The following is a 22,547-nucleotide window of genomic DNA, read 5'->3' as shown; positions in this document are numbered from 1 at the left end:
ACTTGACAGGGGACCCTGGATAGATTCGGACGTGAAAATGTGAAACCCAGATTCGTACCAAACAGAGAGTAGGACTTTTGGCGTGATCAGGAGTTGCCAAGTTTTATGTCGATTTTGCGAAAGGATTGCGGCGCCGTTGAAAGTAAGAGTCATCAAGTTGAGTCAGCAACTCGGCTGGGGCCGAAATGTCAAGATAAGGGCGTACGTTAGTGCCGGCTAAGAACCTGTACAACTAGAATGTTCGATATGAATGCAATAATGGTGTAGCGACATGGACTCCCCACGATATTTTGAGTTCTTCAGTAAAACAGATCTCTGGTAACATGAAAGACCACTCCGCTCGGCGCCACGGGAAACATTATCATTGAAACCGAGACTGCGGCCTTTGAGAGTCATATAATACACAGCCGTTGCTCTTCTTAAGAAAATTTCTTAAATCATGGCTTGGATGAAGTGCAAGCCACATCAACAAGTCAAAGAGATGACATACCTTCACCATGGCAGCTCCTGGCCTTCTCTGTGCCAGAATTTGCCCGTGTCTTCAATCTTTTTGCTCATGAACACCTTGAAGAGCTTCTGAGCTGCCTCATCCGGGTTTACAGTCTCTTTCAACTGTTGAGAGTCTTGAGGAACCAGCCCTGTTCGCACCATTCCGGGGTGGAGAATGGCGACAAACACCCCCTTGTCCTTGAGATCAACCGCCATGCTCTTTCCGATACTATTCAAGGCTGCCTTCGAAGACCGATACGCATATGTGCCTCCACTCGTGTTGTCCGCTATGCTACCCATCCGACTAGACATGAGGCCGATGCGAGGATTCTTCGACTTGAGTAGGTTGGGCAGTAGCGCTTGGGTGAGGAGTAGCGGGCCAAAGGTGTTGACGGAAAAGACGCTCAGTAGGGAATGGTGGTCGACGGTGGTCAGGGAATCGCGCTCTTTCGGGGCGATGACACCTGGGCGGCAGCCGAGTAAGCATTCGCGACAGGCCGTTCCGGAGGGAGCTGGGAAGATACCGGCGATGTTGAGCAGCAGATCCAATGGTCCATCACCGTAGCGATTCTCTTTGAAGTCGGCGACGGCCTCGGGCGAGGACACGTCCAACCGCGCAGTCCGGCAGCCCAGGCTCTTCAGGTTCTCTCCTTCCTGGACGTCGACGGCGTAGACATCGTAGCCCTACATGGCTTCAGACTGGAGGCTCGAGGCGGGAAAGCGTTTGTCGTACCTGTTTGATCAGAACTTTGGAGAACTCGAAGCCAATGCCGGAGTTGGCACCAGTGACGACTGCCGTGGGCATAATTTGTTGAATGTTGGTCGGAGGAGCCATTCTGGGCGAAACAGGTGGCACCGGTAAGGCGACATGGTGATGGCAGCCTCAGGGCAATATAAGCGGCTCGAAGGTGGCAGTTTCTTGGGGGTCCGACGCTGGTGGTTTCCTACAGGTGCATTGGTGCGGGGGGCTGACGTTTTGAAGCAGCTGCGGATCTGCATCCGACGAGGAAGGTCCGCTCGAGCCGTCCCGTCCGTCGCCCTCAGGGCCCACGCTGGACATCAACTCCAATCATGGAACGAATCGCACTACCAACACCAAGGATTGACCACGCAGGACGGAAAACGCTGGCTGACGATGTTTAATCTTCCACCTTGCCAACCAAAGAAACCCACGATGCGACTTCTCGCTGCAGGCTTCAATGGCCACGGTCAACTTCTCTCCAATACATGCCAGACCGTTCCAAAATTCACAGAAGCTGTGAGCGTCACAGGTGGTACGACAATTGAGATCTGCTGGGCTGGTTGGTCCGACGTCGTCATTCGAATTGGGCTCTGTTACTACTGGCGCGGACAACAGGGCCGCGTGGTATCCTTGGGTACTGGCTGTGCGCGCGAAACCACTGGAGCGCCCTATCTGCATTCCTTTTTTGGAACACACGACGGTTGCCTGGGTGCCGTGAATACGGATTATTCCCTATCGCTGCTTTCATGGGATCGGGCTTCAAAAGATGATATCACCATAACTACCCTCGACCGCTCGAGTGATCAACACCGATTGACAAGAGTGGCCCTCATTGGCACGGACATTGCTATTTCTACAGTACACGTTCTCAATGACGAAGACCATGGCACACACGCCGTCTGGGCATTCAAAAATACGGATTTATTTCTCCGCTTTGCATGTACTCCATCTCGGCGCTGGAGCAGACCGCCACGCAATTTGTCTGCATCAAAAATCCACAATGTGCCTGTCAAGGGCCTTTACACCGGCCAAACTTTTTGCATTGCTCGTACTTCAACATCACTCTACTCATTTGGAGTGGATCCTCGCTATAACTGCTCTCTGGGCCGACCGACCAGCGGGCCTCACTCTGAGCCATCCACAGTCCCTAGTCCAATTGTCGGCTTTTCATCCGCGGACGGCGGGGACATCAAAAAGGTCGCAACATGCCAAGGGGGTCACTTAGCCGCGGTCTTGACAGGGGACGGCAGTGTCTACATTTGGGGGACATGCGGACCAAAACTCCCATCCCATGTAACCACGCATAGAGATGGCGAGCAACCTCCAAAGCTCGGCGTCTTCACACGAGCCGAAGCAGAGGGCTGGACCCCAGACGACGGGCCGCTACCTATTGAAATCGCCGGCCTTCCAAACGAACATTTTGTCGACATCGATGTGGGTGCGGCTCACGTTGTCCTGGTGGAGCGAAGCCGTGGCGTCTGGGTGGCAGGTGACAATTCCCTGGGACAGCTAGGCTTGGGCCGCGACTCAGCAAACAATGGCGACTTTCTGACCGAGTTCAAAAGAGTAACTCTGGGTTCGAAGGAGAGACGCGTCAGAGGTGTCACTTGCGGTTGGTACTCGACGTTCTTGCTGGTGGAGGGTGGAGGGTGAGTAGGGGTCCGACTGAACAGGATCAGACTTCCTTTTCAAGGTTTCCCGATCGAGAAGAGCCTTAGAGGAAGCGCTGGAGAGGAAAACCATCACAAGTCAAGATAGCCACTCCATCTCCGGCGAGGAGATCCTTCAGCACTCGCTATGTGTCAATACCTCCCTATTCCTCCGAGACATTCATTGAACGACAGAACTAGTGGTCTGAGGGGGGATCCGGCAGTCTTAGCCTAGCATCCTCATATCAGCTTCTGGCAAGTATCTCCTCAAAGACTGACCATTGGTCGCCTTGGTCGACGCCCTGTTGTCTCTACACAGTCGTGAGATTGGGACCATGCCAATCGCCCTCCATCAATAAAATCTTGCACTCAATCCACCCACGAGAGCCTTGACATGATCAAAATGCCAAGTGAACAGCAGCGATGTAGTCCTGTGGAAGAAATGATTTCGAGCCTTTACTCTTCCCGTGGCGCTACAGAGGAGTAGTGACTGGAGTGCAAAGCAACGGTCAAGGCCAGGCCAATTACGCTCCTCCAGACCATTCCACTTGCGAAGACCCCTCTTGGAACTCAAACTCATGCGAGCAGTGCTAGACGGCAACCATAGTATAAAACAACAACTGTACCTAGCTGTGTGGCGCTAAACAAAGTCCACTAACGTTATTGCCGCAACATCCTTCATTTGACTGGTGTGTCTGTGCGGGGAATCTCTGCTCTTCTTTTGATACTGTGGTGTGCACGAACAGAATATGGTCTATGAAGAAGGGACAGAATGCCATGCCATGGGAAGCTGTGAAGAAAGATGGGAAACACAACTTCACGGAAGTCGAAGAAGAATCCCACACTTGAAGCCCGAGACCTACCTACCGGTACCCTCTCGCAACTATGACCAGAACCGCAGCCACCACAACTCAACACAACTGCATCTTAACGACCTTTCGATATGCTTTCCCACAACTCAACGCAGCAGCGCCCATCATCAACCATCATCACCTACCAACATCATCACCATCGCCACAACCTCCTGCGCAAAGATCGACCGTGGACCAGTGCAGTACATCACAGTACAAACGCGATCACTCATCAGCCGATTCACGCGCTGAGGTTGGTCCAAGCTGCCTATTTATACTTTTGACCAAGGCGAGCAGGGCTTCGGCTTGTTGGTGCCGCAAACGACTGTGCGTTGCGAGAGCGAAACAGACAAGAGCGCCCGCGCGTGCGCCTGAGGTTGGCAAAAAGGCTCGCGGCTCGTAGAGACCTGGAGGATCCGGGCCGCGGCGCGTCGGATGGAGATGGTTCCGAAGTGGAAGAGTGGTCCTCTCGGCCATGCTTTGCTCTGCGGCGGTACTTTGAAGAAGTGGGTCAAGTGTCAATGTACTCACCCAAGCTGTGATGGTTCTCGTGGCTTTTGACGTGGGAAGAGTGTTGCATGATCAAGTGGCACGATGCGAGATTGCCTGCAGAATTGAGCCATTGTTATTTTGCTCTGATGATCCCCAGTAATCCTCTGATTCCCCACTGACCAGTTGTTGCTGCACCTCCCAGACCTCGAGCGATGGTATCTTGGTAACAAAAAACGATGGAACGAGGGAAAAATGACAAGAACCAACATTTACCAGCACCTGATCCGAACGTTGACATTTGAATGGAATCCAGGGAGTGCCACCGTGTATTAAAAGACCCTTTTTCAAAAAGTTGCCGAGTGCTGCGGCTTTGGCCATGTCGACTGACGGACAGCCAGTGTAGCGTTTGGTTGTCTCAAAAGCTTTGCGCCTAGCTCCGAGAACGTAGATGACGGTTGTAGTGACATGATGAGAATCCACCTTTGAGTCGACTCCCAGAGATTCGATTGAAGCATCGCAAGTCCTCGATGACGACCGCTACTTCGCGATGCCGGTGAGGACGCCTCCCACCACGATGGCAGTGATGACGATCAAAACGGCGATGATGAGAATGGACCAAAAGACGGGCTCGATGCATCCGCAGACCATGGTTCGCCTCGGCGGTCTTCCTGCCGCTCCTGCTCTTTCCTTGCGTTCCACGTCGTAGTTACGAGTGCCATTTTTGTCGTACTCGATGGGCGACAGAGGGGAGGGGAAGTACGCCGAGTCGGGCCTGATGGGGGAGACTGCGCGGTTGAAGATGGGAGAGACGGGTCGTGATAGACGGTGTGACGGTTGGTAGTTGGGGTGGTCTCTCCAGTCCATCCTTAGACGTTGGACATACCCGGCGGAAGTGACTTGTGGTTGGTGCGCTGGAGAATCCGTTGGGGTCTTTTCGTCTGAATTTCCAATGTCTCTTTTTTCGATTGTGGTTGGAGACAATCAAGGCAGGCTTTGAAAGTACGCAAGTGAAGAAGGTGGAATGGTCGACTGTGTGAGAGGTGAAGTGATACACAAGTACTTCACTCAATCCCAACCGTTGCGCTTAGTTTTCCACAGTCGAATACGAGGACGCCATCGCCGCCTATCACAGACAATGGCAGGCGTGCTCTAGAGCTGCTATTTTCGATCCAGACACAGTTATGCTTCATCGACGGTTGGCAAAAACAGCCAGAGATCAGCAGTCCAATGGACGCGGGCATTTTTGAATTGTCATCATTCGTGGGCACGCGGTAGTCATCGATTTGCAAGCAACCTACCAAGCCACCTCTGCATGCCCAGCACTCGGTCTCTGGTGTCCACTTGCGCTCGCAAACTCCATTCGAGCGAGCAGCGCAAAAAGGACTCTCGCGGTCCTTTGCAATTCTTGGGAAAAGCATCAAGTCCTCGGTGCCAACTCGACGACCAGTGGGGTCTTGAGTGCACGCACGAGGCGCCGTCCAATGGGGGAATCATTCTGGAAAGCGGCCGAGCTAAATGAGGAGCTTCTGCCGACCGAAGCTCAAAAATTACCTTAAAAAATAGCAAAAGGGGTGGTGATAGAGTTGCGAGGACAGGGAGGTGTGACTCGTCGCTCCCAGATTTAGGATGTATCCGGCCGGCAAGAGACGCATGATAAGCTTGTCGACTCGAGCCCCGAGTTTCGAATTGGGCATCTGGTCCGAAGCGGGTAGATGGAGGCGAGTCGTCGAGATGTTGTTTTTGGAGACGATGGAGTGTTGGAGGAATGGTTGGATGGAAACGGGATGGCAGAGATCCTGGAGACAACGGGGCCGAGGCACACTGGCAGCGCACGGGCCATGAGAGGACGCGGGAAACTTTGTGCTTGACGCGTCTAATCGCGTCGACAACCAGAAAATCCGAGAAGACTGCATCGCCCGGAAAGCGCCCAATTGAAGAGCATAACACTATCAAAACATAGAAGCACGACATGCCTTCGATTCCGCTCCATCCCACAACAACGCAAACCGGCGCCAACGACAACCCGCTACCGCCGCTCCTCCAAACGCCCTCAGGCCTTGCAATCATCGAGATCCAAGGCACAATCAACGTCCAAGAAGGCGAAGCTAGGCATGGAGAACAGATTGAACATACGCCCGTTGGCAAGCTCATGTTCCCGCTCTTCGACCCCCACGCCGACAGCTCGGACACGGCGTGGATGAAGCGCGTGCATCTGTACGTTGGCCGACACCAGCGACTGACGGGCGAAGTCAAGAAGCTACCGAAGCCACTGGCAGTGATTCGACGAAGGACTGCCGGAGAAGACGGCGCGGCTATGGATGTTGATGGGCCGGAAGAGTTGGAGGTCGTGGAGATTGTCAGGCACAAAATCCTCTTTTCTCACAGACCGGAGCCTGTCAGCGGAGACTGAATTCACCACTCCACCAAATGGAGTAGATCGTTGATTTGGTCCGATTTCCATTCTCTGCGGCCATTGACACCAGTCCGGGCTTGCGTGCTGGAGCAAGGACCTATATGGAAAGGAATCGCTCGCTCTTCCACGGGCTCGAAGCTTCATGGCTGTCTGCACCTAGCATCAACGCCCCTAGATGTCGAGGCACACCGGAGCTCTTCTCTCGGCCATCACGATAACATGGACGGAAGACCAAGTTGACAACGGAAATCAGCCAATTACGAGAGGAACAACACAAACAAAATCCAACCACCACGCCTTTCTCCCATTCAAGCATACCGCAAGAAAAAACACCAAACAACCATCTCGATGCATCACCGCAGCATCCCCTTCTGGCGACAAAACAAAACCACTTCCCATCCTCTCGGGCTGGACAAAACACGGCAACTGTCAATCTGCACCCAATCGCCCAAACGGCCGCCTCACCACCAAATCGACCCTCGGCCACCTCTATCCAATATCCCGCGCCTCGCCGGGAGACGGCGGCGGCAGGCACCGCAAGGGCCCGGCGCAGCCAGCCAGCCAGCCAAGCTAGCTACATGTAGTATACATGTAGCTCACAGCCCAACCAAGCCCACCCGGCGCCATTAGACCCAACCAACCCGAGGGATAGGTTGGTAGACCGCAGTGGAACCCATCGCACTGCGTCGCGCCCAGTCCCTTGTATGCAGCGAGCGTTATGCGACAGCAGAGGGTAGGAGGGGTTGGAAGGAGTAGCGTCGGATATGGTAGCGTTGGTGGGAGCAAGTCACGCGTTTCGTGGTGGATGCAGTTGCGAACTTGGCAAGGGAAGATATGCGGTGGGGGGTTTTTTTTTCGGAAGGAAGAGGACGGAAAGGATAAGAGAAGGGGAGGTGTTGACCGGGCGGATTTTCTGGAGAGGCGTCCAGTCCAGTCCAGAAAATTGACAATGTTGTTGCAATCAGAAACGGAGGCGTGCAATACAATATTATACATCGCGACTGAACGAGATCCATACAAGAAACAGACACCCCGCTCGCTCGCCCACTGGGACCCGACTGCGGGAGGCGGACGGAAAGGAACGCTGCGGCGGCGCATAGGTCCACCAAGCCAGCCTCCCTCCAGCCAGCGCCGAGGAAAAGGGCTCCTGGGGCACACCGCACCGGGTCCCTCAAACCTACATAGCCAGATGGGCGGCAGATCGACGAGGGGGCGGCGAATCAACCACGCTCGCCGATGCCTCACTCGCTGCACGCCATCTGGCGATTGGGCGATTGGCGAGTCGGTCGCGGTGCTATCCGTCAAACAGGAGCTCTGGTTTTCGGCTGGGGGCAAGGGTGCGGTGACGAGACTTTTTTTTCGAGACTTCAGCCGCGTCTGCAGAGGTACGTAGGGCAGGGGATTGGATTGGGGCAATCTATTCCGTGCGCAACCAAGGTACCTTGGGTCTTGATACAGGAGATCAGAGCAGAGCCCGAGCAGAGAGACCAGACTTGACGAGCAAGGCTTAGGGTACTTAGCTTAGCTAGCTTTGGGAAGTGCTAGGTGTGGCAGTGGTGTGGTATGTAGGGCAGTCGAGGGAGCAAACAAATAAACGTACACGTCATCCCGCTTCTTGCGACACATGTTCTCCGACAGTACAGGAGGGGGAAAAGGGGGGAAATGAGGGGTCGTTTGGCAACGCAAAACCACGCGAAGCGAAGTGGTCGCTTGCGCGGCCGTTTGGCCATTAAACATACTGTGCCATACAACACGCCCTCTTCCCATTCCCTTGACCGATTCTTGCGCTCCTGCACGTCTCAAGTCCATTTCTTCTCGTTTCCTATTCCCCATCATCTCCCGCTTTCCCCCGGTCTCTGCAGCAAATCCCGTGCTTCCATCAAAACAAGAATTGACAAAACAAAAATGCAAGCTTTCCTTGCGGGTGGGGGGTGATGAAGGTGTGCAGATTTAAAGTGGTAGGGGGTGATCCTGTTCGCTGCAATAAAGGACAAAAAAAGAACGACAGCGAGGAGAAAATCGTCCGTGTGTAACACATCCATCACGTAACGACATGTTGATACCACGCCTTCAAAAAACGCCGGACACGTCGTGCGCGTCGGTTGTCCCAGAGTGTGTTTTGGCGTGCGGAGCTTGACAAAGAGGCGAGCATAGTTTGAAGAAAAGGGATCGTCATTTGAAAATCGGCCGGCCGTCCAATGCGCATATCTTTTGAAATTTTGTATGCGATTTGCGGCGGCTAGGCTTGGACGCCCTTCTTGCTGGCTGGTCTCTCGAAGCTGCCAGTCTTGCCCACAGCAGCAGCAGCGGCGGCAGCCTGGCCGTTGGGCTGCGCGGCCTTGCCTTGAGGAGAGGCCGACTCGTCCTCCGGCCCGCCGCGGGCTTGCTTCAGGCGCTCTTCTGCTGCGCGCAGCCGTGCCTCGAGAGCTTCGAGCTCGGCATTCTTGGTGGCAAGAGTTTGCTGCCTTGATGTCCTGTCAGCCGTTGTTCTCTGGCGATGATGGTTTGTTTCTTTGGTTGTGATGCCAAGGACGTTTAGGGGAAACGTGTATGTTTAGGGTGGAAGGGACGGGATTGATACGAAGGATAGGTGGCCTACTTTTGATCGAGATTCTTGTCGACATCGTCGAACTTGCCGTTCAAGTTGAAGATGTCATCGAGAGCGGCGGAGAAGTTCTGGGCCACGGTCCTGGAGGGAATTGTTAGCAACAGCAGCGGTGGTCGGGAGAGTCGCATACGATTGAGGGCGGTTCTTGGGCACCCATTCGCGGTCAGGGCTCGAGCTTGCGCTTTGGTTGTCCATTGCGGGAGGAAGGTAGTGAAAGCGAGAGTGGATACCGGCGGGCTGTAAGAGGCGCTCTGGCGGTGGCTCTGACCCGACGGTGGAGGGGATCAGGATCAGGATCGGGGGAGGTGGAAGTGGAAAGCTTGGGCCTGGGTGGTTGGTTGTCGAGGTGGGATGACGTGCGGGCGAGGTAGCGGGCGGGATTGTTTGGGAGAAAAGTGAGCGGCTTCAGTGGGCGATGTTGGATGGCAGCACAGGCAGCTTGCGTCGCGTGGAGGTGATGAGCATAGTAGAGGGCGGGTCGGGGGAGAACGGGAGTCTTTTTGAGTAGGCGGTGGAGGGGGAAAAGGAGGTGTTTGGGTCATTTCGGCGAGATCGACGCTGGTCAGGGTCAGGTTCAGCTTCATGTCAGGCTTGAACATAAGGCCCTCCCGAGCATCAAGAGGAGCGTCGTGCTTTTAAACTTTGCGCGATGCTTGCGGAATTCCAGCCTGCACTACTGTACTGGTACAGAACTGGCTAGCAATTGGATCTACAGCTACTCCTGGCGACCAGTCCAGATGCGGACACGGACGACCATTTCGACAATGCAAGGCAAGGCAGGCGGGCAGCTTCACCGCCTCACCAAAACACGCCCCCGTCACGTGACCCGCCCAGGAATGCGGCGCCGCGTCTTCTCCGTCGCCGTCTCCAGTCAATTCCCGTCAGGGCCCGTCGCAAACGCCAACCACGGCCACCATCACACACGACTCCATCGCCAGACATCACCGCCCACCATCCTCCTCATCATCCGCCATCGCCAGACCCCGCGCTGAGCGCCCCTCCTCCATCTTCTTCCTCCCGTTCGCTCCCTCTCCTCCCAGTCAGCCGCCCTTTCTTCCTGTCGCCCTGTCGTCCGACTCACCAGATCATGCTCAATAGACCTTCGCCCTGGCTCCCATCACCAAATACTTTTTGCCCCGCTTGCTGCACGACGGGGGTATGAGCAGCCTGGCCGCCCAGTACACGCCGCTTGAGTCGCTTTTGCTGTTCCAGTCCCTCGCTTTCTATGGCGTCGAAACCCACGTCTTTGGCAAAATCTCCGACCTACTACAAAACAACCAATTCGTACGCGATGCCCCCTCATACAACAAGGATCGCCTGGCTCCGGATGCCCTGAGGGATCTTTATTTGAGGCTCTTGAAAGAAGAGGTCAAGCACGATCAAATCGCCGCCAGCGAATCCGACGCCCCAACCCAAAATGGCGACAGTCCAGCCACGAGGAAGCGCAAGGCCCCGAGTCCTTCCATGCCGACAGTCGAGGAAGCCGTCAAGCACGTCCATCTGCTTCCACAATTGATCCAGAAGCTTTACGCAAGATATAGACGGCAAGCCGTGGAAGAGATACGCGAGGATGAGCGCAAGTACGACAAGCTGGCCAGGGAGCTGGAGGAGATTGTTCGTGGAGAACGAGAGGGACAGATTAATATCAATCGCGCAAAAGAAGTCGCGCAAAACACGCCGTCCGTCTCCAACTCGCCCGCTGCTAGCACAGATGTTGTCGTGCAGGATGCGCCGGTCAAGCATGTCCCACAACTTCCGCAGACGAGTCCGCCAGGAAGCCAGCCTCATTCGCCTGCCCTCTCTCAATCGAGCCAGGACCACCAGAGGCGAACGTCTACCAAGATAGAAGCTCTCATGAATCCAACTCCAAACGGCCCTCAAAATGGAAGCGCATCTCCTCGCAAGAGGTCGGCTCCTTCACCACTGCAGCCCTCGTATCCTCCTCCCCATCACAGAACTCCATCTGGGTCTTTGCCGCCTAGTGCGAGACTGCCGCCTCCTGCGCCTTCGCCAGGTTATCACGCTTCTCCATATGGACCGCCCGGACCTCCCACACAGAATACACCCGTTTCCGCACCCTCCCCTAGCTCGACATCACAGCCTCCTGTGCCAATTGCTTCGAGACCTCCTGGAGCTCCGATTCTCCCTCCTCCGACCAATATGCCATTTTCAGGCCCACCTGTTCAAGTGCCGTCCATGGTCGAGAGTAATGGCCCTTTTCGACCACCGTCTGGCTCACCTCATCAGTATCCACGCCCGCTTCCACCTGGACCTCCTGGACCTGGACCACATGGCCCCCGTTCTCCCGCAACCCATCAGCCAACTCCGCCGCATTCTGGGCAACATGTTCCGCCACAAGGCCCGTTTTACCCCCAATATCCGGCCCAACAAGCGTATCCACAACCTCCGATGCAGCACCATCCCGCATATTATCAGCACCCTGGACCCAGACAGCCGGGCGGTATCATGCTCCCACCTTTCCAAGTGGCCGCGCAGGATCCAGTCCGGGCACACCAAAGGCAAATGCAAGAGCAGCAGCGGGAGCAACAGGCGGCAACTCAACCGCGACCCGCGAGGTCTCCCAGAGCTCATGTGGTGGCGACACCTGCCAGACCTTCACCAGCTATCCACCATCCGCCAGCGCCACCTACCTTGCCCCTGCCAACCCCTTCTGCTAGGCCTCCGTTTCCCCACCGTCCTCCTCCTCTCCGCCTTCAAACGGCTGTCGGATCGTGGAAGAAGACGCTTCCGCCAGTCGCCAATGGTTCACCAAAAGAAAATCTGGCTCCAGTCAGTCCCATCAGCCCGCTATCTTCGCCAGAACCTCCTCCAGCGACAACGCCCGCTACAAGGTCGAAGCGTCCGGTTAAATCAAAAGAAACGCCAAAGGAAATGCCAGCTCCTGACGGAGAGACGCCTCGGCCGGGACGGGCAACTCGCAAAGGTGGAAAGCGCGGCACTAGGGGTGTCAGCGTTGCGTCTTCCACTGTCACTGGATCCGTGCGCGGAAGAACACGCAGTCAATCGATCGTGTCGCATGCAGACGAGCCGCCGGCAAACGTCAAACCTGAACCAAGTACGCCTGCGGAAACCATTGAAACCGATGCTCAATCCACCACGGAAGCGACGCCTACCTCCGCAGGCCGGCGCACACGGCGACGGGCCGGCACACTCCAGTCTGTGGCTGAACAGCCTACAGGTACGGCCAACAACAAAAGAAAGCGTGATCAACGAGAGGAATCTGAAACCCCTAGGGACGAAGTTGCGGACGAAGTGAACATGGCCTCGCCGATGCCTCCAGCCTACGTTGTTGCCTCCAGGAACTTTTCCCGTATGAGCGCGCCCGTTTTGAACGACATTTCTTCCCACAAGCACGCCAGCCTCTTTTCCAATCCTGTCAAAGCCAAGGACGCTGAAGGCTACTACGACATCATTCGCCGACCACAGGATCTCAAGTCTATTCGGTCGGCCATTCAAAACGGATCACGGGCCGTGACGGCAGCCACCGCGTCCAACGCGGATACGCCCCTCGGTAATTCGCCGAGTCAAGGACCATCAACACCGACTCTTGCGTCTTCGAGCACACACGTAACGTTGCCCATCTCGGAAGATCTTGTGCCACCGAAAGGTATCGTCAACAGCGCTCAACTCGAGAGGGAGCTTATGCGCATGTTTGCAAACGCCGTCATGTTCAATAGTGGAGAAGATGGCGTGGTACAAGATGCGGTGGAAATGGCCAAGGACGTCGAGGCAAGTGTCGCCAATTGGCGGGCGGCCGAAAGACCAAGCGCCTTGATGGAGGGACCAACATCTGGAGTTCCCGACGAGGGGGAAGTGGAAGGTGGTGGCAAAAGGAGAAAGGTTTAGGTGGCGATGGTGAGCACGCAAAAGCCTCAATAGAAATGGTATACTAGTTGACAAACAGGCAACCAGCTTCTGGTCTGTCCAACAAATAAAAGCATTAACAACTGAAAAATATTTACGCCAATGCCAAGTGAATCGCTAACCAGTCTCCTATTCCAAAGAGGGTAGTACACCGCCGAGTCTCTCAATCAGATCCACCCATTTACAACATGCAAAACCGGAGCTCGGACTTTCCGAGAGAAGCACAGCTCCAGGAACGCACGGGGCGATTATGTCTACCCCGCGAAACGAGACTGAACACTACCACTCCCCACAAAGGCCAGCAATATCCGGGGTAAGCAATCCGGCCTCGCGCACCATTACACCGAGGACAACGACGCACGCCAGCGCCCTGCAAGCCACGACCCCAGACTCGGGCGTCTTACCCCAGAAATTCGGCCGGGAAGGCAAACCGGCAGGTTTGTCCCTTTAGCTTGCCGGTCGTCGACGCAATATTTTCTGGAGACTACAGCCCACGGCTAGAACGGTTCTGGGAAGGATTGCTTTGGCCTCGTGCGCGACGCCTCGCCGTTGGCTCTGAACGACGCGGTCGCTTCGGGGGGAATCGCAGCGAGAGCGCCGTGGTGCTGATATGGCTGCTTGTTGACCCCGTATGTATAAGCAGAAATAAGTGTTGACTGAGACGCTGGTGTTTTTCTATCGAGTTTGTCGGCGCTCCATCCCTCTCCCTTCTCTCTTCCCTGAACGGCTTCTCTTGTTGATTGTTTGATCACTCTGCATCTGCCAGCGAGCGAGAGAGCAACATGGCTTTATTCAAACGACGCGCGGTGGCCGTGGACGACCACGCCGTCACCCACAGCGGCCACTTGACGCTGAAGCAGAGTCTGCTGCCAAATTTGCTTGGTACGTCTCGCCACTGAAGAAGAACGAACGAGTCGAGGAAATACTGACCCCTGACGTTTGTAGTCACGATCCTCTTCTTCCTCTGGGGCTTTGCCTACGGTCTCCTGGACGTCCTCAACTCGCACTTCCAGGCCGGCTTGAACATTACTGCGAGCGAGGCGTCGGGGCTCTCTGCTGCATACTTTGGCGCGTATTTTGTGTGTCCCTTGACCATCTCGGGATGGATTTTGAGGCGATATGGTTTCCGCGTCACCTTTATGACTGGTACGTCTTTGCCACCCCTATCTCTCAATCTTGCTCTAACACCAAACCCGCGCTTAGGTCTCGCTGTCCTTGCTGTAGGATGTCTCCTCTTCTGGCCCTCTGGTGTCAAAAGGTCATTTGGAGGCTTCTGCGGTTCCATGTTCATCGTCGGCGCGGGCCTCTCCACGCTCGAAACGGGTGCCGACAACTTCCTCTCCATCTGCGGTCCCCCTCGTTACTCCGAGATCCGTCTCAACCTTGCCCAAGGTGTTCAGGGTATTGGGTCATTCGCCGCACCGCTTTTGGCGTCGAGAGTCTTCTTCCAGAACACCAACGACTCGAGCGACCTTTCGTCGGTCCAGTGGGTCTATTTAGGGGTGGCCGGCTTTGTCGCCCTCTTGATCATTCTTTTCTTCTTCGCTCCCATGCCCGAGATTACCGACGCCGACATGCATAATCAAGAGCTGGAGATCTCGGCGAAGGACCAGAAGCCGTTCTGGAAGCAGTACAACTTGTTCTTTGCAGTTTGGTCGCAGTTCACGTACATTGGAGCACAGGTCGCTGTGGCCAATTACTTCATCAGTTTCTGCGAGGAAGCTGGGTACTCTGCCTCTACTAGCTGTAAGTTGGCCGCTAAAAGGATTTCATGATATATGATACTGACAAATACTAGCCAACCTCCTCGCTGCCGGCCAAGGTGTCTATGCTGCCATGCGCTTCATCGGCTCAGGCCTTATGTCCATCAAGTTCTTCAAGCCGAGATACATGCTGGCGGCCTACCTCTCGCTCTGCTTTGTCTTCGGCATCGCAGCCGTCAAGACCACTGGCAAAACCAGCGTCGCCATGTTAATTCTGGTCCTCTGTTTCGAAAGCGTAAGACCCCTTGACACTGCCCCTGGAAAACGTTGTGCTGAGACAAGGCCTAGATTTGCTTCGCTACAATCTTCACGCTCGGCCTGCGCGGTCTCGGCAGGCACACGAAGCGCGGTGGCAGCTGCCTCGTTGCCGCCATATCGGGTGGCGCTGCGGTCCCGCCCATCTGCGGCGCTGTCGCTACAAAGACGGGGAGTTTCCACACTGCCATGGCCGTCCCGACGGCTTTCTATGTCGGCGCCCTCATTTTCCCGATCTACGTCAACTTCTTCAACGCGGAGAATGCAGACTCGCACCGTGAGACCGATGTGAATATTCACAAGGTAGACGAGGACGGAGAGAAGGGGTCGGTCAAGGAAATAGAGTTGGATGGAAAGGGTCCGGTAGAGAGGGTCGAGAGGGCTTAGGGCTGGGCGTAGAGGCTGATTTCTTCAAAGCTGTGTAACAATCAATCGTCTTCTGACATGTCCAATGACCTTGACGATTCAGGCTTGTAAGGGGTGGACGAGCCGCAACCAAGACATTGTAGAGTGTGGATCTCGCAACATGCATCATGCCTGTGGGGCTTGTGGGTTGAGAGGTGAACCGCGCGCTTGATCTCGAGGCTTGGTCCGAGGCTGCTCGCGCAAGTCGTAGCACAGCCGCTTGACAGCTTTACATTCAAGAGCCTCGAGCCTTGCTTTAAGATGTTGAAAAGTCAAATTTTGCCCTTCCCCTTCTTTCCGCGGAGATTGAACGATTCTGTCCACGCGAGACATTCCAACCGTCTCACGACCTTGATAAGTGGTTCTCGACCTCATCGTCTCGTGTCGTACAGCACATCAGAAAGACACGCGATTGGCGATGGGAAAAAGAAAAGACAAACATTAGACTCGAGTGAAAAAGTTTCGGCGACAAATTCTCGCTTGCAATAGCGACAAGCGATTCACTCCCCGCATGTTCTCGACTCGAGTCCAAAGACATGTCTCGCACGTCCAAGAAAGACAAGACCGGCTGCTGGCTTCAGCCTCGCCGTATCTCGTCTTTTGAGCACCAAGAGAGCGCAAACGACTTGGCTGATCGGCTCGGCCAAGGGATCGCCATCAAGGGGCAGCACACCGACTGTGGACAGTGCGGGCGGATAGGCGTCCAGGTCGTGATGGATTTACCTTGTCTGGGGAGAGACTGGCTGCCCATAATGTTTCCAGATATAGCGGGCGTTGGTGGTTGAGGGAGGGTGTTTTTGGGAGAGCTGACAGGCGTTTCGGGTTGCGCCATGACGTTTTGCCCGTCTCGCGCCTCGCCTCCAACTCCAAGTCGGACCTGACCATCACCCGCCATGGAAGCCGGCGCTCTAGACGCCGCACCCTAGTCTGTTGTTTGTCTCCGTCCCCGTCGAAACAAGAAAAAAACATCAGCTTCAAAGTGGCGCCTCCAGGCCCTCCTCACCGGAAACCCCACGCCCGCAAGACGCTCCTCCGCTCCCTTTTTCCCCAATTACGCCAACGGGCCCGCCAACACCTCTTCTCCCTCCGCCACGAGACCCTTCCGTCCCTGCGACACTCGGCCCAGGCTCGCATCTGGCGCTATATAGTCCGACGACAGCAGCTCGCCGCCGCAAGACAAAACAGCAGCTCCCGGACCAAGAAGCTCGACTCCAGCAGCAGTCGCATCCTCGCGCTTCTCCGGAAAACCTACGGACGGGTCCTCGCTGGTGGTCCGCGGAAGAAACATGCGCTTCCAAGACCGACTCAGCCTCCAAACGACAACAGCATGAGCACACTCGGCGCCGGGCGGTTTTACACCGCCAACCCCTATGACGAGGACGCTGGAGGCGAGGGTGGTCTGCGCGCTGACGGCTCGCGCGAGCCCGGTGCTCGCAGGAGGAAGCTGGCCGGGTACCTCAAGGCGGCCAACGAGCTCCGCCAGGCTTACCAGTCAACCTATACCAATGGGTGGAGGGGTGGGGACAAGGGTGATTGGATGGACGCTGACGACACTCCTGGCGCCTTTCCCGATGCGACAATTGTGAGGAGTGGCGAGGAGGAAATGGTGCTCTTCCCGAGCTATGCCAGAACTCATGTCAAGCGCAAGGTAAGTCGTTCAAGTTTTGCAGGTTCATGGCTGACAAGAGCAGCGCGCGCCGCCGCCGGACACAAGTGGCAACGACGCCGAATATTGGAAACAAGAATTTGAACGGCACGAAGACGACAATGCAATCGTGGACGTGGATGTCAGGGGCTGGATATACTACCCACACAAGGGACAAATGAACAGAAAACACCGGCTGTTTGTGGGAGTGGCCCGTCAACTTGTCGGTCTGCCGACTGCCCCTGGGAAATCCAGCAAACCGAACAGCAGATCCCCAAGTCCACATCCATCCGAACGAGCATCCCTTCAAGACCGGAATGACAAGCGGGAGGAAGAATTCGTGGAACAGGAAGCTCTCGATATTGTCAAGAAGGGAGAGAAAGAGGCATCGTATGCTGGAAGGGGAAGCTACAGCGAAAATCCGTCGAGGACATCCGACATGGACAGTCTCTACAGCGTACGGTCTCGCGAACCTTCGCCAATCCGACGCCGCACGAACGACACGTGGATGGAGGAGGAGCCCGTCATTACATCACTCCAAAAACGAGACTCGTGGAAGGAGCCCCAAAAGATGAACGCTGCCGAATTGGCGATGGCGAATTCACATTTGATGTCGAGGTTGAAGCCGTTTCTTGCGATGCCACTGGCAAGCACTCCAATCTCCATCTTCTTCTACAACGACAAGATTTCTCGCCAACGTACAATTTACACCGACGCCGCTGGCCACTTTACCACCCGCGCCGCCCTTGACTTTGTTCCTACCCACATTCGCATCATGGTATCCGAAAGCCTCTCCACCACGGCGGAGATCCACGTCACCGAACCCAAAGGAATCAGCGTCATTAGTGACATTGACGATACCATCAAACACTCGGCCATTTCCGCGGGTGCTCGAGAGATTTTCCGCAATGCCTTTATTCGAGAACTCGGAGATCTCACGATTGAGGGTGTAAAAGAATGGTACGGTGCCTTGTACGAGAAAGGGGTCAAGTTCCACTACGTATCGAATTCTCCATGGCAGATTTACCCAGTCATTTCTCAATTTTTCAAAATGGCTGGCTTGCCCCCGGGATCTTTCCATCTCAAGCAGTACAGTGGAATGCTCCAAGGCATCTTCGAGCCCGTTGCCGAAAGGAAAAAGGCTACATTGGAGAGACTGGCCAGGGATTTTCCACAGCGCTCCTTCATTCTTGTCGGAGATAGCGGCGAGGCTGATTTGGAGGTTTACACCGACTTTGTCCTCGACAACCCGGGAAGAGTTCTTGGAGTCTTCATTCGCGACGTGACGACCAAGCCGCACAAGGGTTTCTTTGACCCTTCAATCAGCCCAGCGGGTAGCAAGACGCCAAAGAGAAGACCCAAGATGAGTAGGCGATCAACCCGCTCATCAGCAGCATCCGAAGACGACCCGGACCTACGTGCTGCCATTCAAGCTTCTCTGCGGGATTTGGAAAAGTCTCAATCACTTGAGAGACAGGCAGTCTGGAGTCCCGGACATAGCCCCGGAAGCAGTGTTGGCGATGCTGTGGACATGAGACCACCTCTACCGCGTCGACCAACGGATCCTCCCGCAGTCGAAGCACATCGGATGGACCCACCCATTGGTAATCTGATTGAATTCTCCGACGATGAAGACACTGTTTCCTCGGGGAGAACTACACCATTGAGCAGAACTCCGACAGATCTCGAACCCATTGCAGAAGCTCCGCTGCATAGGCGCAACGCTGTGCGTGGAAGGACAACGCCAACAATTGGACACCGTCTTGCTCCACCGCCGCCAAAGAAGCCGTTGAAGCTGCGCAGTACCTCTCAGGACTCGACGTTGCAAACTTCTGACAGGCGACCGTCGACAGCCTCCTCCATGGGCAAATCGCCACCGCCAATCAGACGACCGTCGACATCAGTCAAGACGTCCAATCTACCAAGGTCTCGGAGTCCACTTGCGCAGTCTCCTCAAGTGCCAGAATCGCCAGAGGAGAAGAAACAAAACACGCCGCCGGCCCCTCCACCCAGACGCACTGGCACAAGCACAGGCACTGGCGATTCTGGCAATACGAGTTATCTGGCGATGGCAACAAACAAAGTCTCTCAGGCTTACAACAGCCTTCCGCAAGCGAGCGCAATTTGGGAAGGTTCAGGCCAAAAGCCAAGCGAAGCTAGATCCGCTAGCACTAGCTCGACGTTGCCTGGCAACCCCGATGGCGTCAAAAAGGCACCACCACCTCCACCGCCACGACGAACAACTTCACCATCGCCAGCCGACGTTGGAAAAGAGAGTATCGTGCGGTCACCAACATTCCCTACCTCGGCTCCCAACAATGTCAGGTTCTATGACGCAAACAGCAGCCAAAGGCCGGCGACAGCAAATGCATCAAGTAGCTCGCTAAACCTCAAGCCACCGCAAGTTACTTCTGCCCTTCCTACTTCTGCCCCTGGATCGGCAACACCAGTTGGCAACAAGCGCGAAGAGCTGTGGCGGAAACGCTGGGCCAAGGCGGAACAAATTCTCAATGAGAATGGAGTTTTGCTGCGCAGTTGGCGAGTCGGCGACGATGTGATGGACGAGTCATTGCAGCTCATCGATGAGGCTCTGCGCAAGCAACAGCTGCTGGAAAGAAGCGACAGCAAGGGCAACGCGCTTAAGCTGCATCGTGCCAGGGCATTTCGTGAAGATTGAACTGCAGGTTTAATGATATTGTAAATTTCCGGACCCTTTCAGAGTTGATTGTACAGGACCAGGGTCTGAACGAATGAATGGAAGAGAAGGTTCCGGTGTTCTTCTGGGCTGGGTTTTAGAAGGTTGAATTGGAGCAGGGATGCCAACATGAAATTGCGGAGTTTGGAGGCAGGCTGCTATATATGGAGGATATGGCTTGGTGTTTGGAGGAAACGTCAGGTACAGTATCAGTTAGAGGAGAGCGTGGCGTCCGGGGAAGTTCCTCGTCAGAAGGACAGGCACGGGCGGGCACGTTGCACGGCGCGGGAGCTTGCCCAGACCTAGGATCCACGAACGACGGACATGTGAGAAACTTGAAACCATGCTGACTCCTCCATGAGTGAGCGCGACCGTCGGGTGTCTGGCGGGAGGATCTGGTTGGAGCTGGACAGGGCGGCTCCCACGGCCTGTTAAACTTTGGCCTTTGCCCATCGACAGATATCTAGTCGGGTTGACTCGCGCGCTTAACTCACTTCCATGCCGTCTTCGTCACGCGTCGTCTCTGCTTTTGCACCTCACTCCTTTGTCAACATTTTCCCTTCTCTTTAATGCCTCAGTCAGTCTCGACTCAACCGCCCAAGTCGGCCCTCTCGTGGTACGACACTGCCAGCGAAGCATCATCGCGCCGTCATAGTCGCCGCCATGGAATTGCAGAAACCATCCGCTCCTCGTTGGGCCCTTCAACCCACGTGGAAATTGAAGACAGACGTTCGAACAGAGACAGCAGGACATCTGGACCGACGACCCCGCAGTTGCTGTACGGACAGGTTTGGCCGGAGCCACCCCAAGCCAATCACTTCAACAGTGAGCGCGCATCGATGCGATTGCTGAATTCGCCACTGGCCAGACTGGCAAATCAGAGGTTGAACTCGACAACTCCGCCAACGAGCTCGGAAGGGCCTGTCGCGTTGAAAAAAGTACCTGCGGGTCCGGTAGCCATCAGAGACCGAATATCGCATTTTACATGGGCCTGGTTCACCATCACGATGAGTACTGGCGGATTGGCAGTGCTGCTGCACCAGCAACCACATCAATTCGATGGCCTGGTTACGATTGGCAAGGTTGTTTACATCTTCAATCTTGTCCTGTTCGTCGCCTTCCTTTCTCTTCTTACGACGCGCTTCTTCCTAAGTCGCGGATCCTTCACTGCGTCATTGACATCGGCGTCGGAACTGTTCTTCATTCCCACCTTTTTCCTCACCCTGGCTGTAATTATTGGTGGGATGCCTCTCTATGGACTCGACAGTACTGGCCCCTGGCTGCTCACGACCACTCGCGTCCTCTTCTGGCTCTACGCCGCGCTGGTCCTTGTCCTATCCTTGATCCTCTTCCTGCTTGTCACGACATTCCCGGCACCAGCCTCCAAACTGAACCCCCTGACTGGCGCATCGCCAGCGTGGATGTTCCCCATCTTGCCAGTCTTGCTCACAGGCACCATCGCGTCCCTCATCGCCCCATCACAACCAGCAGAGCACCGCCTCGCCATCATCGTCGCGGGCATCACCTTCCAAGGCCTCGGCTACATCATGGCCACAACCATCACCTCGCTCGTCGTCCTCCGCCTCTTCGCCAACGGCCTCCCCTCGCCCGCGCAACGCCCCTCTCTCTTCATGCTCCTGGCCATCCCCGCCTACACGGCGGCAGCCCTCGTCGCCAACGCGCGCGCCCTCCCCGGCTCCACCGCCGCCTACCTCTCCCTGCACCCCGCGGCCGCCGACACGCTCGCCACCCTCGCCCTATGGACCGCCATCTTCTTGTGGCTGCTGGCCGCGTGGTTCTTCCTCTTCGCGTCCGCCGCCACCCTGCTCGTCCCATGCGCCCGCCCCCGCTACCGCCACGTCTGGTGGGCCATGGTCTTCCCGAACGTGGGATTCACGCTCGCGACTGCCGAGATTGGCCGCGAGCTGCAGAGCGCCGCCATTGCGTGGCTTGCTTCTGCGCTCACGATTGTCGTCGTGCTCGCGTGGTTGGGCCTCGCCGGCTTCGTCGTGCGCGCGACCTGGAAGCGCCATGTGCTGTGGCCGGGCAAGGACGAGGATGCAGAGGAGGGCGGCGACGGCGTCGGCACCGAGGCGTCGAGCTTGAAGGCGTGTTGAGGGGACGTACGAGCGGGGGTGGTGTGCGAGTACAGAGTGCGGGGGACGGCAATGTGCAATGTGACACCAGACTGGATAATTTCGTGTACCTAATTGAACGGGCGGCGTACGCGGCGCAACAAGATTGGGTGGATTTTCGTGTTTCCAATAATCATTGTACATAATGTATCAATAGCCAGGGGCAAGCCAAGGGCAAGGAAGGGTAGACACGGGAATGGAAAAGTGTGGTGTCTGTCATTGCTTTGATCACTGTTCTCTGCCGATCCCATGAACGGACACTTCCAAGAACCTCCAACTACCTTGTCCGAGGTGTGTTGGCAGATGCCAGTGTAAGCACATAACTGCACATGCTCATCGGATCCAGAAACCTTTGGAGTCACGTTTCACAGCTGCAGACGCCTTTTCATCGCCACTGATTTGGACTCCTTAACCTCGCTTAGTTTAAGAGATGACAATACTGCGTGCCTGCTTAGCATCTCCCTCTCCCCCTAATTCTTGATCGAATCCAACATTCGTTGACCCCGCTGCCATTGGCTTG

The 22,547-nt window shown here is 55.6% G+C and overlaps 11 protein-coding genes across 11 annotated transcripts; 7 read left to right on the top strand and 4 right to left on the bottom strand.

The window, feature by feature from the left end:
• Nucleotides 1–322: 322 nt before the first annotated feature.
• On the bottom strand, nt 323–1,455 carry BKA78DRAFT_21758 (3-oxoacyl-reductase). The gene is made up of 3 exons (XM_066883666.1): nt 1,223–1,455; nt 1,014–1,173; nt 323–953 (listed from the first exon to the last, which is right to left on the bottom strand). The coding sequence occupies exons 1-3, from the start codon at nt 1,322–1,324 to the stop codon at nt 493–495; spliced, it is 723 nt and encodes a 240-aa protein (XP_066749949.1). The 5' UTR covers nt 1,325–1,455; the 3' UTR covers nt 323–492.
• A 58-nt stretch (nt 1,456–1,513) lies between these two features.
• Nucleotides 1,514–3,256, top strand: BKA78DRAFT_303834 (uncharacterized protein). Its single transcript, XM_066887574.1, has one exon. It carries the CDS (start codon nt 1,625–1,627, stop codon nt 2,882–2,884), a length of 1,260 nt encoding a protein of 419 aa, XP_066749948.1. The 5' UTR covers nt 1,514–1,624; the 3' UTR covers nt 2,885–3,256.
• A 1,504-nt stretch (nt 3,257–4,760) lies between these two features.
• BKA78DRAFT_349194 (uncharacterized protein) lies at nt 4,761–5,087 on the bottom strand (the record flags this gene model as incomplete). The annotated part of the gene is made up of 1 exon (XM_066890764.1): nt 4,761–5,087. One exon carries the CDS (start codon nt 5,085–5,087, stop codon nt 4,761–4,763), a length of 327 nt encoding a protein of 108 aa, XP_066749947.1.
• Nucleotides 5,088–6,192: 1,105 nt separating this feature from the next.
• Nucleotides 6,193–6,633, top strand: BKA78DRAFT_291838 (chromosome transmission fidelity protein 8; the record flags this gene model as incomplete). Its single annotated transcript, XM_066885962.1, has 1 exon — nt 6,193–6,633. One exon carries the CDS (start codon nt 6,193–6,195, stop codon nt 6,631–6,633), a length of 441 nt encoding a protein of 146 aa, XP_066749946.1.
• A 446-nt stretch (nt 6,634–7,079) lies between these two features.
• On the bottom strand, nt 7,080–8,673 carry BKA78DRAFT_21723 (uncharacterized protein). The gene is made up of 2 exons (XM_066883665.1): nt 8,237–8,673; nt 7,080–7,987 (listed from the first exon to the last, which is right to left on the bottom strand). The coding sequence occupies exons 1-2, from the start codon at nt 8,470–8,472 to the stop codon at nt 7,207–7,209; spliced, it is 1,017 nt and encodes a 338-aa protein (XP_066749945.1). The 5' UTR covers nt 8,473–8,673; the 3' UTR covers nt 7,080–7,206.
• Nucleotides 8,674–8,875: 202 nt separating this feature from the next.
• On the bottom strand, nt 8,876–9,439 carry BKA78DRAFT_349192 (uncharacterized protein; the record flags this gene model as incomplete). The annotated part of the gene is made up of 3 exons (XM_066890763.1): nt 8,876–9,101; nt 9,236–9,325; nt 9,375–9,439. 3 exons carry the CDS (start codon nt 9,437–9,439, stop codon nt 8,876–8,878), a joined length of 381 nt encoding a protein of 126 aa, XP_066749944.1.
• A 484-nt stretch (nt 9,440–9,923) lies between these two features.
• BKA78DRAFT_21651 (uncharacterized protein) lies at nt 9,924–10,319 on the top strand. The gene has a single exon (XM_066883664.1). It carries the CDS (start codon nt 9,982–9,984, stop codon nt 10,234–10,236), a length of 255 nt encoding a protein of 84 aa, XP_066749943.1. The 5' UTR covers nt 9,924–9,981; the 3' UTR covers nt 10,237–10,319.
• On the top strand, nt 10,040–13,220 carry BKA78DRAFT_303828 (Bromodomain-containing protein). Its single transcript, XM_066887573.1, has 2 exons — nt 10,040–10,283; nt 10,343–13,220. Exon 2 carries the CDS (start codon nt 10,403–10,405, stop codon nt 13,109–13,111), a length of 2,709 nt encoding a protein of 902 aa, XP_066749942.1. The 5' UTR covers nt 10,040–10,283; nt 10,343–10,402; the 3' UTR covers nt 13,112–13,220.
• Nucleotides 13,221–13,911: 691 nt separating this feature from the next.
• Nucleotides 13,912–15,534, top strand: BKA78DRAFT_245578 (major facilitator superfamily domain-containing protein; the record flags this gene model as incomplete). Its single annotated transcript, XM_066884135.1, has 5 exons — nt 13,912–14,011; nt 14,075–14,275; nt 14,333–14,875; nt 14,928–15,127; nt 15,181–15,534. The coding sequence occupies 5 exons, from the start codon at nt 13,912–13,914 to the stop codon at nt 15,532–15,534; spliced, it is 1,398 nt and encodes a 465-aa protein (XP_066749941.1).
• A 1,003-nt stretch (nt 15,535–16,537) lies between these two features.
• On the top strand, nt 16,538–19,874 carry BKA78DRAFT_244457 (uncharacterized protein; the record flags this gene model as incomplete). The annotated part of the gene is given in 2 exon segments (XM_066884033.1): nt 16,538–17,222; nt 17,239–19,874. Coding segments are annotated over 2 exon segments (3,321 nt in total), but the record flags the coding sequence as incomplete, so codon positions are not given.
• Nucleotides 19,875–20,845: 971 nt separating this feature from the next.
• On the top strand, nt 20,846–21,955 carry BKA78DRAFT_235303 (voltage-dependent anion channel; the record flags this gene model as incomplete). The annotated part of the gene is made up of 1 exon (XM_066883838.1): nt 20,846–21,955. A coding segment is annotated over one exon (1,110 nt), but the record flags the coding sequence as incomplete, so codon positions are not given.
• Between the last annotated feature and the right edge of the window lie 592 nt (nt 21,956–22,547).

This window comes from Phyllosticta capitalensis (assembly GCF_038381095.1).
Source record: "Phyllosticta capitalensis strain CBS 128856 chromosome Unknown BKA78scaffold_1, whole genome shotgun sequence".
Taxonomy (NCBI): Eukaryota; Fungi; Ascomycota; class Dothideomycetes; order Botryosphaeriales; family Phyllostictaceae; genus Phyllosticta; species Phyllosticta capitalensis.
The sequence above is the reverse complement of the archived record's forward strand: the minus strand, read 5'-3'. Positions and strand labels throughout refer to the sequence as shown.